The following is a 21505-nucleotide window of genomic DNA, read 5'->3' as shown; positions in this document are numbered from 1 at the left end:
TATTCAAAATATCAAACAAAAGGAGTATCGTATACAGGGGGAGTATACCAAGCAGAGCAAGCAGAGTATCCAAGAGCAATGAACCGAGCAGTGAACAGAACAGTAAGCAAAGCACACAGGAACAGATCACCGAGCATGCAAAATCAGAGTTTTGTACAGTATATCGATAAGGGGAGTATATCTGGATATATTATTTTATTGACTATTGTACATACTGTCAGTATAGTCAAATTTTGCAAGTATATAGATTTTTGAGTTATAACTTTGAAAGTAGTTTTTTGTCAAACAACTAATGTCAAAAGGGGAGATTGTTACTACTTATCAAGTTGCCATTAGTTTCATGTCAAAGTTATACTATATACTCTAGTCGGTTACTACTACCGAAATATTCAGTCGGTATGCATAGTCCAGTCGGTTACAGAAGAAAGTAGTCTCAGAGCATAGTTTACACCGAGCTGTCTACCGAGTATCATTCCATGTCTACCGAGCAGCAAAGATGACACACCGAGTTAAACATGTTACCAGATTCATTGAACCTGGACATACATATGAAAACGTGTTACAAGATCGAGGAACATCTAACCGTTATCACATTGGAAATTGCACTTAAAGATTGTGTATGATTTTGAGGTCATCTAACCAATGAAATATCTTGCATGGTTATTCATTCGATAAATCATATTTGTAAGATCGAAGCAATGAATGGATCACCGACATAAGAGATCTATTTATACAGCATGAGTTAAGAATTAACAAGGTGTGTGCACGAGTGTAAGAAGACTGTTACAAAGACACAGAGGTCACCGAGAAGGTTTTCAAAGAATAGTTAAAGAACAAAGTAAACAGAAGGGTTTACCTAGTTACTATATGGGTTACTGAGGTCTACTATAAGCAAGGTAATCTATTCTGAGCACATAGAATCTGCTATAACATTCCAGATGTAAAGTTGCAGATATTTGTAATGATTTTATTGTAATATTTTGAAGTTGTAAGAGAAACCTTTAACAGGGTGAAAGACTCTAATCAAGTCTACAAATTGTAAAGCCTCTAACCAGGTGCGGCATTTAGTTTAAGTGTTGTAAAATCCTTTAGCAAGGTAGATCTAACAGATCTTATTACTCCTAATAGGGTAAGCTATCAGAAATAGCTAAACATGTAGCTCTAACAAAGCACTCTTTATTATTGCAGTAGTGAAGTTGTGGGTGCCATCCCCACCGCAGTTTTTCTCTCTAACCAAGAGTTTCTGCGTAACCAAAATATATGTGTTATGGAGTGAATCATGTATGATTGTTATCTACTTGTTTTAACTTTATATTATGTTACTGCACTATTCAGTTTATGCATAACAGTAAAGTTCTTATTGAAGAAAAGTTTTGAAGTACTGATTCACCCCTCCCCTCTCAATACATTAGCTTTCCATATTGGGCCTAACAATCACATGTCTATGGAAATGATGTCACTTATGGCTTTGTACAGATATGAGGCTTAGACTATTATTGATGTTATTTCTAACAACAGAATTCCAAGTGCCAATATTTGGTTCTAATAGGTCAAAATATCTTATAAACTCTCAAGGGCGACCTCCATCATACTCAAAATCAATAGAAAATGTATGCAAATAAGCACCGTATTGAACACCCTTTTGAGGTTGGTGACATGGTCTACTTGAGATTACAACAATACAAGTAATCCTCTCTTAAGAGGAGTAGGGCAAAGAATCTTAAGCGCCGTTTCTATGGACCATACAAAATCAAACAAAGGATTCAAGAAGAAGTTGCACATGAGTTACAATTACCAAAGAAAACTAAGTGTTTCTCATTTCAAGAAGGCACTTGGGTTCATGTCATTCCATATATTGAGCTACCTCTTTTGGATGAAGGGAAGTTCATTTTGGTTCCTAAAGAGATTGTTGACATCAGGGAATGAAAACTGAAAAACCAAAGAATAAAAGAATAATCTGATTCATTGGAAGGATCTTGTAATTAAGAATGGCACTTGGGAAGGAGAGCAGATTAGGAGCATCCCGATTTGCAACTGTTTGTCTAGTATAAGTTTATCCCCTAGATCACCTTTACATTCAGTGCATTATCCACTAATTTGGTGTGTATCTAAATTGAGTGATAGTCTGTCATTTCGGCATTGAAGCGTTTCCATTTTTTATCAGCCGATTTGGCCTGATCAGAATTTGCATATCACTATCTACAATTTTGGCATTGATCAATTCTATGAATTTTAAATTAATGTAATTTAGTCAGTTAGCCCCCAATATCTTGTTGGTTAATTTATCTGTCCTCAGTCTAGTTTCTAAATGCTCTCACCTTGCCCACATCAAGAATTTAGTGATCAGAAAAAAGCTAAAATTTGAGTGATTGTAAAAAAAAAATTGTGGATTGGAGCTAACATCCAACCAGGACATTACATATTCTCTATTTGGAGGGCTTCAAGAGTAAACATGGTGTTCAATTTCATCCTCTCCATCTTCTTCTTCCTCTTTACCATCATTTAATTTGTAATTAAGTAGAATGGCGTTATTGATTTTTTAAGTCCTTGATTTCTACTGCATGAATATCTAATATGCTATAGGTATGTCCAGCTTATTTCTCTTTATTCTTTGATGTTACAAAACCATATTAAGTAAAAATCACTCTCTTTATAGACACAAATAATATCAAAGATCATTTTGAAACCAATTCTAAACATGAAAATCTAAATAACTTATTTAAATTATCCCTGCAACTTTGGCAACAAGTAGCTTCAAGATAATCTTGAAAACCAAGATAGTGGCAAAAATTAGAGAACTTTAATCTTACTCACATTTTGGTCATCTTTCATAAAAAACAACTTTGTATATTGTATATCCCATATTTCATAAATAATTGATTCGAGTTGGGCTATCATGCTATGCTAATGTCATGAATGATAATTAAGATGAATCATCAATGACAATGATATTTCATTATAAATACATAAACATTGAAAACTTAAACCAGAAACAACCGGTAGGTACCTACTACATTTTATATTGTAGAACTTGGAGTTATATTTCCTCCCTGCTAGGATCAATGCATGCAAATGTACTTATTTTCACATGCCTACTCTTGGAAATCCATATGCTAGTTTGGATTTTTATGTAATAGTCTGATGTAGCCTGGTAGATTTCTCATAGAAATCTCAAATCAGCATTCTCAGTTGTTTGTTTGATTATTGTTATTAATAACTGCACAATTTCGCCCTTTCTAACATCATCAAGTCAATCCAACCAATGATCATTAAATCATTTCTCTTCCCTCAGCAAGCATGCATGTGAGGCAAATGAGGAAAGAATATCATATCACCATAAATTTAGGCACTGATGCATACCATCACTGATCATTACCTTCAAAAATGCATGCCTAGAAAATATTTCTTAAGTTTTACAATGGAAAACCTGCATCTATCCTTGCACTTGTAATATATTTTAAGGCATATTATGCATTCAGTTAGCTATGTCTGGAAAATTTCAGAAGCAAGTCTGTGAAGGAATTGGATCAAATAAGATTTTTAAAAACATATATTTTGACTTTGAAGCATAACTGAAAGGCATAGAAGAACTATTCTACAAAAGGAACTCTGATACCAGACACAAAGATAACTGCTGATTTAGGGAGGAAACCATGAAAAGAACAGTCTGACAAGAAATCAAAACAAGGATAATAATAATTAAAACTCACCAGAAATACGGCAACTGTACATAACATCATCTTCATCAGCAACATACTGGTTAACATCTGATGACCAAGTTTGTACCTGAAGTTCTAATTATATTAAGCCAGAAAAAATATTGCACAAATATAGTGAAATCTAGACTGACATACCATGCTAAATTATTACATTAAAATTAGGAGTAAAAATATGAAGCCTGAATTCAACACTAATACAGAATACTCACCTGGTCCTCCGTTATCTGCATGAAGGCAATCGTATAATACACCAGATCAATTGCATTCTTCTTTATAACCTGGACATGGCATGCACCTATAATGAACAAAAGAAAAATTGAAAACCCAACTATTATGTCTAAAACTGTAAAACATAGTAAACTAAAAAAAAATTTATCATGCAGCACATACCTTTGCCATTTTGGTATTCCCAACCACTGACAGTAAGAACTCAAACAACTGCAACACATAAAATTGCCACAACCAATATGCATGAAATAAATTACCATTATCAAATACAAAAGCAATATTAATAGGTTAGCATATTATTTTTACTAAAATTATTTGTGATGGCCAAGATAGGTGTTAAATGCCAATATTTTTTATATAGAATTAAAACACCGTTTCCATTTCTTTTAAGTTTCAAATTCTGAAATTTTCAAGTCTGTAATATTATGTTATTGGTGGTAAACATGACATACTAGAATAAATGGTGATGGACAACTAAGGAAATGCCAATATTTAATGCCTAGTAATAAACAGAATGCTTCCTAGTTTGTCAAATTTTCCAGATATTTGACAACTAATTAATGTGCCAGCCCAAAAATTCACATTTCTGAATTCTTCAACGGTATAAATAAAAAGCATAATACTTGATAGTCTTACAATGTTTTGGTTAAGGGTAAAACAGGTTAAGAAGGGACCCGAAACTCTGTACAAATGGACTTTGCGTGGATCTAGAACCCACTTACAAAACGCAGCAACAATTTACTAAACAAACAAACAGCATCCAACCTACAGCCAATCAACAGAAACTAAGCATCAAGGAACCAGCTGTGCCAACAAAAGGCTGAAGCCATCAAACAAGACAACTTAGAGACTCATTCTCAATGGGTTTTGGAAGGCTCACATAACCTTAACAATTGATTTTGACAAGGCTCCCACAACCTTCAAATAAAACAGAGATGAATTCTCAATGTTTTCCCTAATCACCACCTCAATAGGCAAGAAAGGAAAATAGACAAAAAGAAAGGCAGCAACAACCCCTTTACAGCCAAACAAAAACTCATCAAGATCACCCTTAAGGGCAGCACCAGGCCCCTTGCAACACCAACCATCTCCTCCAGCCACGATAATCTCCGCCTCCATAGGAGACAGCTACACCTCGATAGGAAAAGCCAAAGAAGACCACTGATGCAGAACCAGCAACACAAGCCAGCTCACCAAAGCATTCCCCACCTCAATAGGAGATAAATGGGCTGAGCCAAAAGAAAGGGCAATAAAAACTCCCTTGTAGAAGCTACACATCTTAGCAGAAAAGATTTTCAAAAGTCTACCAGCCATAAAACTAGGTTCACAAGATAAGTGTCACTCAAGCATAGCTCCACCTCAATAGGAGCCATAAGAGCAGAAACCCTTAAGCAAAAGCAAACACCAAGAACAGGCCTAAAACACCTCGAGGCCACATAAGCAAAACCAAACATAAAGTCCACAAAAACCCCACAGCAAGGGAGTGAGCAACACCTTGCCACAACCAGCAAAAAAAACAAAAAACTGAACTAAGTATAGAAAAGCAAGAGCACAAAATCACCATACACGTCATGGCCAATGTTCAACCCAACAATAAGAATAATAACTCTAGTTGAAGTCTCAACCCGAAGTTTGGACATTCATTTGGTAAAGTCACTATTTTCATAGCTAGTGTTCATTTGATTGTCAACCCAGGGACGTAATACTTGAAATGGGTCTGCACTATATATGCACTAAGTTCCTACGACAGCTATTCTGCATTACTGCAGCAACTAACATTATGCATAAAAGATAATCAAGAATGGAAACTATGGAAAGGCTACAGGAAGACTTCTACATAAACTCATAAAAGCAATACTGGATAAATTCAATGCTGATAAACAGAAATTACTCTGTTCTGGCTTGGCTGCAGAAACAGTCAGTGGATCTATTTCCAGTGGCTGCAAGAACAGTCAATGCAAGAATGTCTACTGCGGCTAAGGAAAGAAAACTAATTTTAACGAATGCACAGGAACACTCACCAAGTGGGCCCCCTTGGATGAGTGATACCAAGCTTCCCAGAAACAACTCTAACAGATCAAAATAACATAATTTTATTCATTGTTCTTGAAAATCATTACATGATTCAATATGAAAATAAACTCAAAAATACTTATGGAAATCCTCCGCTCTATTCTTCTCTCTTTCTGTCTAACCTCTCAGAAGAAGAAGAGCTTCTTATTAAAAACAAGAGGCAAATGATTGACCGAGAAAGGAGATAGCTGGAGTTATGTTGTAGGAAACGTGGATCTAGACCGAACCACAGTCATAACATACTGTGGCGGTATTTACAACTTCAATGTCAACTTTAAGTTAGACATTGGTAGTATCGCTTGATTGCTTCTCTTATGCCGTCCCTTAAGCTTGCTCAGCTTTTCTACAGTTTGATCTTTAGTCATCACTTGAGTATCCTTCCCTTCAACAAGCCCGATAGGCGAACATCCACCGCAGCATCATTTATTCTCTGCACTACAAAAGAAATAACATACAAGAACATACATACGCATTTTATTTAATCAACACATATATTAATTTCACATATGATCTTGCCCTAAATAATCCGCATGGCAACTAGAATAAATCACATGGCTACAAGAATAAACTGGCAAAGATAAAACATGATTTAATAAGTTCAAGCTTAACATATGGAATACATATAGTCAACTTCCAATACATCACTACTACTATGCAAACCAAAAGATGACAAAAACTCAAGAGTTCTGAGGATAGAAATATGACAATGTCTCAACTCATCAGCCAAGACACCAGACCAGGGAGATCTACTCAAAAACAATAGAGGAACACCCTCTCCAACAACAGCACCTTGCAAAGAACTCTCCACCTCTATGGGAGAATCAAGAAGAGAGGCCAGGAAACCCACAACAAAAACAACACAACCCATATAAAGCTCACCATCATTGACAGCCAAGAACGAAACCCCACAAACGAGACTCAAAAAGCCCCAATCAAAAGCGAAGAAATAAACAACACGAACAGGGACCGAAGAGCCATGAGCAAAAACACTCACCCACCAAACAAAAGAAGAGATCTCCCTATCCAACCCCTCAAAGGAAGAAGAAACCCCCAACAAACCACCAAACAGGGGGGGAAACAAAGCCCAATCTCTGAAAGACCTCAAGCCACCATCGTCGACACACCGAGTCACAGCAAACACCATCACAAGAATTAGCACAGGGGACAAAAACCACTCAACAGGCCGATAAATGAGAAAAGAAACCAAAGAGGAAACCTGGCAGCATCCACCGAAGGAGAGATCAACAACAAGCTCAACCGCAACAAAAACTATGAGAGAGCAAGCCCAAGCAAGGGCCCAGAAAACAACCACCAACAACCAGCTCTACCCGACATAGGAAGTCACAAAAACAGTGTAAACCACAACAATCGTGGGCATCCCTACTAGAACAAGAATCTCCTCAACCGCTGAGGAAACTACAACAACAACCAGAAAAAGGACATCAACAACCACAACACCGACCCCATCAACAATAGAAAAGCTAGGAAACCAGGCACCACAAACTCCTCTCGGCACAACACAAACAGCCAAACCAACAAAAACCCTCAAACCGGCTACAATCCACCATGGGAGATCTGAATCGCCATCCACGTCATCTTCTCCAATCTCCACTTCCCCAAAAACCCTAACTCCGCCTCCTTCGCGCACCATTCCTAAACAATTATTTTTGTAGTCTTACAATGTTGCTCTCATAATGAAGATCGAATATAAGAAAAGCAATATGCAACATGGCTAGACCCTCTATTCCATGTTATATATGGTTATATAATTTTCATTTCATTTCTTTGATTTTTAATTTTCATCTAATAAATCAATGTGGGCTATACAAGTGGAAATGCCAAGCTGATTAGGAACAACAAAAGATAAAGATTGGGTCTTAATGTGAGTAAGAACTAGTAGACAAGCCTCTAAACTCCCATATGTAATGCCTACCTATCCCTAGCCTGAGCGATGTGATGTGATGTGCTGACACTAAATGTATGATTAAGATGCTAGATGTATTTAGTGATGCTAGTTGATCGCATTTTAATGTTGTTGGATGATTTTACTTAAGGATGCCACATAGACAAGCATATCAACCACCTAGACATGAAATGCTAAGGCAACACATCACAAAGGGCATCAAACTCACAAAGTAGGCCACATTAACTTTTCCACACTTTTGATTTTTTAGATTTTTAGCAATAGATCTGCAAAATAACCCCTTCCCTTCGCCTTTGCCCTTACCTTCAAACATCGGGGATCAGAGATTAGGCTTAACCTTTCCTCCAGAAAAATTAAACCTAACTCCCGACCCCTAATGCTTAGATCTTGTTGTTGGAAAGCATATATTTGAATCTCTTCAATTCCCTAAAAATATAAAGGCCTATTTTCTGCATAACTAGATTTGAGCCCATCGTCCTTAATCCCTTTACTAATAAAGGCACTAGGCTACACCAAGTTAAAATGATAAATATTAGATGAACTAAGAAACATAAAGTAAATGTGATGAGATAAGATAAAATTACAACTAAGACTTCCTTGTCAAAAAAAAGTTAGGTCGTGAGAAAAAACCCAATGACAGATTTTGTCACAGGCATTGGAATCTTCCATAGATGCCTAACAATATATGTTGCAGATGATCCAAGTCCAATGAATAACATTCCTCCCCTTAGGAAGAAATAGTACTACAAAAGTATGCAAGTTATCTTCCATTCCTAAAAGGAATATAAGAAAACTCAAGATGAAGGAATCCTCTGAACTTTGCTGAAGTGTCTCAATGTCTTCACAACTTTTATTAAGGTTTGAATGATTCTTTTCAAATTAGCTAGATCCTTAATAACTCTTCATTATATATATATATATATATATATATATACACGTGTGTGTGTGTACATACATACAAGCATGCATGCATACATACAGACATACATAGACATAGGCGTATATATATATATATATATAATATAGATATTCATAATGTTTATGGGCTAAATATTCTAGATTTTATTAAATTAATGATACAAGGGATAAAAATCACTTTCAGAGGAGTTTGGGAGACATAGACGCAGAAACAATTTCAAACACAGACCTGGCCAATGACTTTGGAATACTGCGGGGCCTGGGGCAAACCCAGGGCCACACCTGGACCCAACCCAGACCCAGGCCAAACCTGCACCCACACCCGCACCCAGCCCCTGACCCCCGTACCCAGATGTAAGCATCATGAGAATTTCATAAGTGGCATAGCATTTATGTCCCACTGCCTGTGGCAATTTTGCCCATCTGTACAATATGAGAGAGTAACAGTAGAGAACGTAATTTTTTTTTTCTCAATGCTTGGAAGCCCTTTAGTGCACGGAAGGACACTTCAAACTTTTCATATTTGCAAGACACGTAAGCTCATTCAAGCAGAAGAATCTGAAAGTGAGATTTAGAGAGTTCAGCCCACTATAGAAGTAGGATTTGTTGGTGCTGGGTATCTGTATGTGATAGTATAACAAATGATTAACATGCTTTATGTAAGCAACTGGTTGCATTCAAAACTCTTAGTTTAAAGCGTTATTCAGGTAAGACATTATTCACACCAGTAAATTTCCAATGAGTACCAAATCTTGAGAGATTACAGATCAATAATGAATCTAAAAACTTCAAAATAACTATTAGTTTGATACAATTGCAGAAGATGGTTTATGCAGGTGGAGGAATTATAATAAATAAGGCATGATAGTTTCTGTCCAGACAGAGAGAAAACTACAGAATACAAGTATTGGCTAGAGGAAGACGAATCAAAACTCAGATAGTAAGGGCAAAAGTTCTGAAAATCCAAGCAGAATAACAAACAATATCCATGTCCCCATTAGAGTAATAGAGAAAACACATAACAGTAGAACGGATACTAAAATATTACTGAGAAAAGTGGTAAAACACTGATTAGAGAAACAATGGATAACGACGGATTGGGAGAAGCAGTTCAAATCCTGAATATCACTGTATTACATACCAGGGACAAACTTCATATTGATATTGTGGCCAAAGTATTCATCTATCACAGACTTGTTCATTGAAAGATAGCAGAACTAATAACATTAAGAGAAGAAAGCCAATACAAACCAATGACACTGAGGATTACAAAGTTTTGGAACACTTACAGAGCCTTAAGCAACAGATAAGCAACAGATACATAATTCAAATGAAGAAGATTGAGAACTCGATGTGGAGTTCACAATGTCGAAGTAGCAATATACCCACTAAATGGCTCTATATCATTAATGCCAAGCTGGCAGACATTCATGACTCATGAAAAATAAGTTCTAACATGCTCTCTTAACAAGTAGGCAAGCAGCAAGTCATTAGGAAGCAATATACAAGTGACAATCTGAAAAATATACAACTGCAAAGAGCATCTATGATTAATATTTGAAAACCAAAGACTACAAGCATTTTGTTCATCAATAAGCCAGGATCCTTGTGATGTTATTGATTCTCCACAGTCTGTATGTTGAAAAGTGATAGATTCCCTTAATTTAGTCAACATAAATAAAACATGCAATCAAGCACTTGAATTACATTTTAGCCTCAGAAATGCTAAACCAAACCTGGAAATTTGAAAAACCTAAGCCACCTCTAGAGACGGAGAAAATGACGCATGATATTAATCTATAGCTTTCGTACAGTACCTGAATGATAAATGCCTCAAGACTTTGATCACCACCATCTGAGTCAGTCCGCCCAGCATAAGAATCATCCTTCCCCTGAACTGATGCCAACTCATAGACCCTGAGGCAGGAGACAAAGGTCTGCCACAGTGGCTCCAAAACAACTGTACAGAGGTAACACTATTTTAGAAATAATTAACTTTGAAGAAAGATTTCCCCCGCCTTAAAAAAGATATCAAGGAGAATTCTAAGACACATCACAGAAATATGATTACCAAAGATTAAGTTACTTATTACCTGAAAACTCAGATAGCATTAGTTTTGGAAAACTCTGAACCATCTGTGTTAATGTCTTTAAAGCCTGATAAAAAAGAGTTGCTTTTATATCATATGGAACTTCAAGAAGTAATTTATAGAAATAAAAAAGTTGCGTCAAACTATTTCAGTTTTCTGAATATCTTACCTCCATCCTTAGACCCCAGTCTTCTGGATCTTCTGAAGGTACTGGAGAAGATAAAATAAATGAGAATTGCTCCAACCATGTTTTCAACATTGGCGTCATCAATTCCCTGGTTTCTAGCTACATTTCAAGACAGGAATTGCATAGCAACATTAAGGTTGACAATCTGAAGACTGCCTGACAGCAGTATCAAACAGACACTGGAGCCTTAACACCTGTTACCTTATCAACACATGCCATAATTTGCCAGGTGAAAACTGTGAACAAACCTACCTCAAAAACCCCACTCATTACTCCCAATGTAGAAATGCAACTATGAAGGATTGCCAGAGCTCTGCGTCGCATAGACAAATCATATACCTTGACAATTGTTTTTCATCAGAACAGGTTCAAAATAGATGAAAATCATATCAGAAAGCAGAATGCATGAAAAAATATGTATCTTTGATGTCCATAGCCACTAATTGTAGAAAATGATAACTACTATAAAAAATTACAGAAATTAAGATAAGGTTGAAAAGTGAAAGAAGTAAATACCAACTCACATTTATAGACGAAACAATTGTGTGTAAACATGGAAATAGAACAGGTACTAATTTAGGCAAGAGCTTATCATCCAGATCCCCAGAAAAAAGCGCTAAACATCTTAAAGCTCCATGAACTGCCAAGCAAGAGAGGCTATGTTTCAGACTAGAGCTACTTATCAATTGGAGCTTTCTAATTCAAATAGAGTATACAAGTACAAAATTGCATCTCACAAATCTTTGTCATTTAAGAAAAGAGAGAAATGTCTAAAGCATACATGGAACATAGCAGATGAAGATAATAGCGAAATTCCAAATTGTTTACTTGATAGTTTTAAACCATGTGCGATTTTCTTAACAAGAGAAACAGTGCCAATAATTAGGTAAGGTAATATTGCAAAAAAAATTCCAGAAGAAAGTCAATATAAAATATAAAATATACATACCCCCATTCATATTTGTTTGATCAATTATCAATTTCAAGAGTGTTGACATCAATTCTGGCCATTCTTCTGGCCAGTCATACTGTGCAATAGATGCCACTGCCATGCCCACTGCAGTACAAATCTTCCGATGAGGATCATCCAAAGATTGCAGCAGAAGATTTCGGATCACACCCTTTCAAATACAATGAACAAGAATAATCTCAGCGCAGGTTAAAATTGTATATTTCAGCATCCCAAATCTCATAAGAACACAAGAATCACAGAACCACCCCCTTGGAATGCAGCTCATTACCACAAAAATAATAATAAAACAAATGAATATATTTCAATCTACAATCAGATTTTTCAATTGTAAGGGAAATAAATAAACATGCCCATGAAGTTGGCTGAAAAGCCGCATGCATAAAAAAGCATAAAATCTTAAGTTACCGGTATGGGTACAGTGATTCAGGTATGCAGGTACATCAAAGTTGAAACTGGGTGCATTTTGGATAAGTCAATACAAAATTCATATTAAAATTTCAGTATTCCATGGGGATGCATCCCCCCTTACATTTCCCAGATACTCAAGATAAACTTCCCCCTATCATTCCACTAACATCCCCAAGTCTCTAGGAACATTTCTGGGACATCCTCTCAAAGAGGAAATGTTATCCAGGTGTCCTCAAAGAAGGGACATTCCTAGGATGTCCCTCCTTATTTTGGGGACATCAAAAAGATGCAGGACATCCTCAAGTCCCTTAGGGAACTCCTGAGCACACCGAAAAATAGTCCAAGTGTCCCTAGTGTCATTCAGCTCAAAATGTGTGTTTTATAAAATAATTGGAAATAGTAAGGCCTTGGTGTTGCAGAAAAATAAAGAAAACAATTGTAAAAATGGGATGCCCCTCAACCCCACTAGAGGTACTGCCACCAGGCCCCCATGATAGGCATTGCCCCTCAACCCCACTAGGAGGCTCTGCCCCCAAACCCCACAAGGGGCCCTGTCACCATACCTCCACCCACCATCATCTTGCTACCATCCCCCCACCGTCCCCAAATACAGACATTTGGTCCCCCCATATCTCAAACCAGTCCCCCACCCATCCCAAGACTCCATAGAACATAGTATTAACTATTAAATCATATATAATATATATGTGCCTAAAACACGGATTAAGTTGAACAAAAAGTGTTTTATGTGAATTCATTTTCATTTTCATTTTTTTTCAAGAGAACAAAAAGTGTTTTATGTGAATTCTTGTTTCAATTATCTGCAGTTGTGTGGTACCTGTATAAGGGAAGTCGTAGGTTGGTAGGACATGAAATTCTCTAACACCTTTCAAGGAAATTGAATGATTTGACAAATTGCAGCTAATTATTGCTAATTGCTTTTAAGCCTCAAAAGAAGTAATGAACTTCCAATTTCCATTCTTATTCAAAAACAATAAACTTGTAAGGGTTTAGTTTATGTTGTTAGTGTGAATAGGGTTATTTAGCTATCTAGGTCTTTATTAGCTAGTTCTCCACAATAGCTCATGTATTGTTCAAATATGATTGCAGATCCAATAATCAAGATTATAATATTGCTTGAGGGCAAGCAAATTCAAGGAGGGGAGACTGTGATGTCCCCACTTCGAAATATAATTTAATAATAAATAATGATAATAAAACTAAAATGTAAAAGAATAAACATAACAAATAAATTAAATTAAATATTAAACATTTATTTAGTACTGATTAATCAACAGAGTGTTTTTAGTGGCGAATCCTCGCCTTTTGGCGAATTCTACGATTCCATTTTCCCAGAATTGGCGAATTCTGCGATTCCATTTTCCCGGAATTGGCGAATAGTATTGGACAACACGGTGGCCAAATCGCCCAGAATTTTGGCGTTAACGGTCCAATGTATTTCAGATTCACCATTGACCACATATCGTTTCACGTGGATGCCCGTTATATTCGCATGGAATCACTCGGACGTGGGTATTAGATTACCTCCCTTATTTGCTATAAATAGTAACACGACACTGTACCCAGGACCTATTTCGCCAATGGTTAATTAAATCTTCATTGCACGTGCCGGCCCATTTCGCCAATTGTTAAATTTTACGTTAAGCATAATGAGACCCAATTCGCCAATAACAATTAAAACATTATAAGCATTCGAGGACCCATTTCGCCAAATTTCCAATGCATATAGAGTATGACACCTACATACAATCGAAGGGCCAATAAGATGCATTTTGAAAAACCCGCAGAATTCGCCAAAAATGGAATCATGGATTGATATAAATACAATTGAAAGTTTGAAACGGTCTTCCTTACAATTTGTTCGTGTCTGATTAGTAAATTTGGGACCTCTCGATTCGCATTGCGCAATTTGAGTTGGAACCTTCAGTTGATTGTAGGGCGGAGGGCAAGAGTTGCAATCCTGCAACACAGACCTAGGCATTCCCGATTCTTGATTCAGAGAATTGAGAAAGCGTAAAGGTGAGTAATCATTTCTTCATACTTCATAGTATTAGTTTTAATTCGTAGTGAGAGGTCAAGATGTCAGACAACAGTGAGACTCCTCAGGGTCGTGAAGGGATTGAGATGTCAGACAAGAGTGAGACTCCTTAGGGCGGTGAAGGGATTGGAAGGCTAGACAAGGGTAAGACTCCTCAGGGCGGTGAAGGGATTGGGAGGCCATCAAAACGCCCAAAACTTAGAGATACTACCATAAAGTCTTACTTTAGAATTGGCAAAGCTTCTGGTCCATCAACTTTTGCAGTTGCAGAAGCCATTCATAGTAGCTCACCACCACTACAAGGTGGGATTGTCATTGAGTTAAATGTGTCAAATGAGGATGACAATACCGGCATGGGAGAAGATGTTGTAAGGGATACCCACAATGAGATAATTCACTTGGATGAAAATGCTAGCACTAAAGATGATGTTGGTAGGAAGAAAAGAAAAAGAAAAGTAAAAATGGGGCGGGAGTGGGAAATGACAAGGAGCTTTAAGCTTGATTGGGTAGCAAAGTACCCATTCATTAAACCAAACCCAAACAATGATGAACAACCAACAGAATGCAAGAGTAAGATTTGTAGCTGGAAAACTCAGAGAAAAGAAGTTGCAGCTAAAGCTTGACACCATAGAAAAGCATATTGGTAAGGTTTATGAAAAACAAATCATAGACGGAAAGGAAACACCAGTAGTAAGATGGAAATCAAAGGAAGAATGTCTTCATATTAAGTATGTCACGGAATATGAAGAGCATAACCACAAAATGACACTAATTGGTAATAGTGGAAATACAATCAAGGTTGGGCTTGAACATGCAGCGAAAGATGCAAACCTGGCAGAGACTATCAGACGAGTGTTATTTTTCATACTCTGTCGAGAGGGCCTCCTATGAAAGATTTCCCAAAATATAGTAAATTATTATCTTTTTTGAATGTTCCTCACTATCCTATGTCACATTGGTCAATAAAAGCTGGATGGGAAATGGCAAACTGTCTCGCTGAGGTGGAAAAGCAAAATTTACAGGAGTGTAAAACAGTCAAAATTCATTTCATTATCCATAGATGAAGTTACTGCGGTAGATAACACTGCTTGGGTCTGTATGCATGTGTATACCGTTAAAGAACACATCTGTCGAGCTCATCTACTCTATGTTCGTTAAATGAGGAGCAATTCAACAGCAGAAAATTTATATTTGGAAGTTAAGAAAGCTTTGAATGAAATTGCTGGTATGGATGACTTGACAATTGCCAAGAAGTTGGTGTGTGTTGGAACTGATGGAGATGTAGTAATGCAAGGTCAAAGGACCGGTCTTTGCGCAAGATTACAAACTAGTATTGCACCATACATGCTTGGCATTCACTGCATGGCCCATCAAATAAATTTAGCATATAGAATTGTAAGCAATTTCCCTATTGTGTCAAATGTTGAAGATCTGGTCCACGAGCTCCACTCATACTTCTGCCGAAGTCCTAAACGTTTTGTAGAATTTCTGATTTTTGCTAAGGGAGTAACAGCAGGAAACAAGCTTCTCAGGGATGTTGAGACCAGATGGATCTCCTTGCATGGCCAACGGAACAAGTTCTAAGAGAATATCAATCCTTGATTAGACTAATGTACAAGCAACGCCTCACAAGAGACAAAGCTCCTGATCTCTTACATAAGTTAAGTGATATAGAGACTCTGTTAACTTTAACTAGTCTTCTCCCCATGCTGGATTCAATGAACAAACTTGGTAAGAAAGCCCAAGACAAAACTATGTATATCAATGAGTATAACACTCTATGTAAAATGACATGCTTGGCCCTGGATGGTCTATATTCAGATCTAACAGGGCGAAGCCCAAATTTTTTAGGTGGCAGATAATTACAGATTTGAATCATGCTGACAAAATTATACATTTCAATGCAAAAAATGAGTTATGTGTCTTTGTAAAAGGATTTCAGATACCAATGCACCAATCTAAGACAGGCAAGCGAGGCAGAGCACTACCAGTTAAAAAGGAACATTTTGACAGGATTGTTAAATCTGTTAATGATAATTTGAAGTCTATTGCATACGAACTTTCAACTGAGATTCGTGAAAGATTCCCTCGAAAAGAAATACTTGAAGCCATGGGTTGTGTGTATCCTCAATTTTGACATTCATTTGGAGATAATCCAAATGATGCAAAGGTGTTTCATAAAAAACTAAGGAATTGATATTGACATTTTCAAAAGATGCATATTGCAATGGACAGCCAATAGAAGAAATTTTAAATTCAGATCATCTTAAAAAACAATGTAAACGCTTTGCATTGTGTATGAAACAGCAATTGGAAAACTTCGATAATCCATTTGAACCTGGATCAATAACAAGGCTTTGGAAAAGGATAGATCAGAGTGAAGTATTGCATACTTCAATACCAGAATATTTCAAACTTGCTGATTTATGTCAAACAATGATATTGGGGTCGGTGGAAGATGAGAGAGTTTTCAGTGCATTAGGGCTTTGAAATCAAAGATCAAAAACAAACTAGACAAAAATTTGGAAACTTGCTTGAAGTTGTTTGTAACTCAGTATAATGTCAGAAATTTTTCTTATGATAGGGCACTGGCAATCTAGAATTCCATGCATAAAAGACGAGGGTTGTACAACACTTCAAAAGTTGGTGGTGCTACTGCTAATGCTGAGACAAATGATGGATCTCAGAGTTAGCATGAAATTTAAGACAAAGAAATTTTTGAATACCCAACTCAGATTGAAGATGGACCTGTTAGTACTTGTTAGGTTCAGGATCTTGAGTCCATTTAGAATGTAGAAGCCTCAGAGTCCAGACTGAGTCACTGAAAAGAATTAGCAGTCAGTTTTTAGGTATTTATACTGCACTTATTGAGTCATATTAGTTCTTACAATTTACAAGTAACAAAACTATAGTTGTTGTTGATGATTTTTTATATTGTATTCCTTGAAATTGTCAATCAGAACGGATGCTTATTTCATTTTGAATTATTAGTAAACAATTAGAATTTAGTTTCTGATAGCTATTTGTAACTGCATGTTGACTGTTACTATATATTTTAGTTCTAGTTTTAAAAATTTAGAGGCTTGACTCTTAGAGCTAAGAGAATATGTTTAGTTTTGCATGAAGTTTGATTCTTGAATATATATTATCTTTAGTAAATTGGTTCCACATTATGCTTAACATGAATTGCAACAATATGTCTCACGAGATCTATAAAATTATTTATATTGCATAACTGTTAGAACCTTTCTACATTAAATGCTTAACATGATGTTAGAACAACATTTTTTCCATTTTTCCAAAATGCAAACTCCAAGGCTCAAAATGTCCTCTGTGATCATAATCTTAGTCTTAAAATATGATATATTCCCTTCTTCAAATTGTCCAAATTCAAAAGTCCCCAATACCGTTCATATCGGGAAGACCAGCCAAATTTTGTCCGACTTCAAGAGTCGCCCCTGTTAGGACTGCAATTATTTTGGCTAAGACATGTCAAGCTTCAATTCATGTCGTGGGTTTATTCTCTGGTTTTAGGGAAGTGCCTTTTCCCGAGTTTTGGTCATGTTCATGGCGATTAGATGTTTGTGTTTGTTTTTTGCATTCGTTGGCTAGTTGTCGTGCGTTGAAAATCTAAGTTGTCCTCTCTTTATTTGTCCATGTCAACGTCAAGGGTGGTCAAACGATCAGTCAAACATGTTTTATGTTTCATCTCTAACTCCCGGGTCAATTTCATGTTTAACATTTTAAGTGGCGAGTTAGCGAATGTTGGTTTGGGTTCGAATCGCGAGGTCTCTAGCTTTTTAGGTGTTAGCATTTTATGTTAGCGAGCTGGATATTTTTAATGAAATTGCTTTGGTCGCGAGGTCTCGAGTTGGTCTAATGTCATGCATTATAGCCGCGAGAGTTAGCGAGTAAGTCATTTCATACAGTTGTCGCCTAGCTCTCATGTTTGTTTAATATTAGTAATTTTAGGTCGCGAGCTAGCGACTAGACAGTTTGTGGTTAAGTTTTATGGTTATCACCAGCTCGAGAGGTTAAATGTCTAAAGAGGTGATCAAGTTGCGAGTTGGCAACAAGTTGGTTTGGGTTTACATCGCGAGGTCTCTAGCTTTTTGGGTGTTAGCGTTTTATGTTAGCGAGTTGGAGATTGTTAATGAAATTGCTTTGGTCGCGAGGTCTCGAGTTGGTCTAATGTCATGCATTATAGCTGTGAGAGTTAGCGAGTAACTCATTTCATACAGTTGTCACTAGCTCTCATGTTTGTTTAATGTTAACATTTTTAGGTCGTGAGCTAGCAATTAGACAGATTGTGGTTAAGTTTTATGGCTATCCCCAGCTCGCAAGGTTAAATGTCTAAAGAGGTGATCATGCCGCGAGCTGGTGACAAGTTGGTTTGGGTTTAAATCTCAAGGTCTCTAGCTTTTTGGGTGTTAGCGTTTTATGTTAGCGAGTTGGATATTGTTAATGATATTGTTAATCAAATTTATTTGTTAAAGTCATTCCATACAGTTGTCGCTAGCTCTCATGTTTGTTTAATGTTAACATTTTTAGGTTGCGAGCTAGCTCTCATGTTTTTTATGGTTATCGCCAGCTCACAAGGTTAAATATTTGAAGACGTGATCAAGCCGCAAGCTTGCGAGTGAAGTGCTAGCGGTTAAGAGATAAACAATTTTATGTTGGCGAGTATGCGATAAGGGTTAAAGTTACCACTATCTCTAGGTCGCTGCGGTGATGAGGACTTAACATTTTGAGGTCGAGAATTGGCGAGTGGCGGTTCAGTTGCCCTCAGTTGCTAGCTCTCGAGGTTATGAAGGCTTAGCATTTTCAGCTTGCGAGCTGGAGATAAAGTCATAAGGGCTTGTCGCTAGGTCGCAAGATTTTCTAACAGGCAGTCTTTCAAGCAGAGGGCTAATGACTGTGTGCCACGTGTTTTAATGACTTGACAGGGACTCCTGAGGTGTTTGGAAACAAAGAGTCAGAACAAATGACGAATTGACATGTGGATTGTTTTGGTGCCTTTTGCTGAGTAAATACTAAAGTGAAATTTCATTCTAAGATAGTTTCTAAATTTTGCATACAACTCATTATGACGTTATTGTTTTTACGGCTAGTTTGCAGTTTTAAATTTTTAATGGCCGAATGCATGAGTATTAATGGTCGAGATGACGGCCAGTTCTTTCAAGGCCAAAAAATTATAAAGGGAGGATTGTGTTAAGGATTTTGCACACTTGCAATGATTAATGAGCCTTGGTCTGAATGTTCACAGTGTGAGTGGTAGCTTTCTCTCTGCAACTGCAAGCTGTAGGCCCTAGGGTTGTGAAGGTGTCAAGTTCTCTGGTATAACTATAATTGTGCAGAATTTGAAGTTGTCTTCTTTAAGAAGATGAGTAGAGCAACCAATAGCAGCAGTTCTCAAGCGTCGGGGAGGAAATCAACCGGAGCGATGAAGTATTCAGAAGAATTTATTGAATTGCTGCCAGGGACATCTAATGGGTTGTCCATGAAAGAGTATGCCTGGAAAGACACATGCAGCCAATGTAGAAACCCAGAGACCCTTGATATTTCTGGTGCTTATTTGTTTTCGTACTTCTGGAACAACGAGGTAAAGGGAGTGGCCATGTCTTATCCTTGGGACTTGAACATGGCTAAACTGGTTGTGCCTGATGTATACATGGATGTGGACCTGGTTAGAGAGTTGGCGAAGGCATATTGCCCTATAACTAGGGTAATTCGAAAGAAGGATAAATCTGCCCTAGTTACCATCAATAGGGCCAGTTTTGTTGAAGCATTCCAGATATCTGGTGCAACTTGCACGGATATAGAAGTAGATAGAGAAAAGCAAGATTACAAGAATCATAAGAATGTTCTGAAGAAGCACGCCATTCCCCAATACATGCCTAGGTCTAGCAGGCGGTCTCTGATTCCAATTCCTAACAATGTGGAGGAGCCATTTGATTTGAGTACTTTCCATTTCTATATGAAGTGCATAGTTTATGGATTATGTAAGGTGTTGGGGATGGATGGGAGTAGTACGGTGCCAACTGAGCTTCTAATGATGGCAATGAACATCCAGCACCCAGAAGTCAATACAGATTATGATTATGTGGGATATTTGGTGCAGCACATCCATGACGCCTTGGTGGACATCCAAAAGAATGCTTTTATCATTAATTTCTGTGAGATTTTGCCAAGATCAAGGGCACAATGAAAAGTATAAAAATAGAGACAAAAGAATGAAAAGAACAAACTGTATTCTCATCAATATGAAAATGATCAACTGGATTCACCAATACAATGAATATAGGCCTTCTTATATAGGCAAGGCCATATGGATGTACGAGCACACAATCATGACATGTGGCTCAATGAGAAACAAGGGTAGATAAGAAATACTAGGGGTAGGTAGGAGAAATAATATAATATTCCACAAGAGGTGGATGACCCACCGAATGTGGAGTGTAACAACAAAACAAGACCAGAAAAGGTGGAATTTCTCCTACAAGCTCTATCCCTATGTGCACACTTCCCTAAGTGTCTCAAATCCAAACTACGAAGAAATGCATTATCCTAAGTTAACTTAAGTAAAGTGTAATAATATCCATAATGAATATTTATTTACACCAAGACCCCCCCTTAAGTGCAACTTAGGGGAATGAAGACTCAAGTCAACAATGCAAGATGGGTCTCAGCTACTAGGCCATGATAGGTACCCATTTACAATATGCAAATGCAAGAAAAACTATGCAATGCAATCTCTCACAAATGGAGAAAGGGAGAAAACCCAGTGGGAAAAAACTCCCCCCCAAAAGAGAGATGAATGTACAAAAGACTCTCAAAGAAGATGGACAAAACCTCAAAGAGGAAAAAGTCCCCCCCATAAGAGAGGAAGGAGAAGTCAGCTGACCCCCCCTAATGACACATCCTGC

General features: G+C 37.2%; 1 protein-coding gene across 1 annotated transcript in view; it reads right to left on the bottom strand.

Annotated features, from left to right (window-relative positions):
• LOC131063911 (uncharacterized) overlaps nt 1-21505 on the bottom strand; it is a 125375-nt gene that overhangs the window by 83652 nt on the left and 20218 nt on the right. The window contains exons 5-13 of the mRNA XM_057997880.2: nt 12089-12260; nt 11664-11779; nt 11392-11478; nt 11122-11238; nt 10956-11019; nt 10680-10822; nt 4110-4157; nt 3929-3997; nt 3711-3786 (exon numbers count right to left, since the gene is read on the bottom strand). Coding sequence (XP_057853863.2) covers nt 3711-3786; nt 3929-3997; nt 4110-4157; nt 10680-10822; nt 10956-11019; nt 11122-11238; nt 11392-11478; nt 11664-11779; nt 12089-12260 — 892 coding nt within the window. The remainder of the gene's footprint in view (nt 1-3710; nt 3787-3928; nt 3998-4109; nt 4158-10679; nt 10823-10955; nt 11020-11121; nt 11239-11391; nt 11479-11663; nt 11780-12088; nt 12261-21505) is intronic.

The sequence above is a fragment of the Cryptomeria japonica genome, chromosome 3 (genome assembly GCF_030272615.1).
Source record: "Cryptomeria japonica chromosome 3, Sugi_1.0, whole genome shotgun sequence".
Taxonomy (NCBI): domain Eukaryota; kingdom Viridiplantae; phylum Streptophyta; class Pinopsida; order Cupressales; family Cupressaceae; genus Cryptomeria; species Cryptomeria japonica.
The sequence above is the reverse complement of the archived record's forward strand: the minus strand, read 5'-3'. Positions and strand labels throughout refer to the sequence as shown.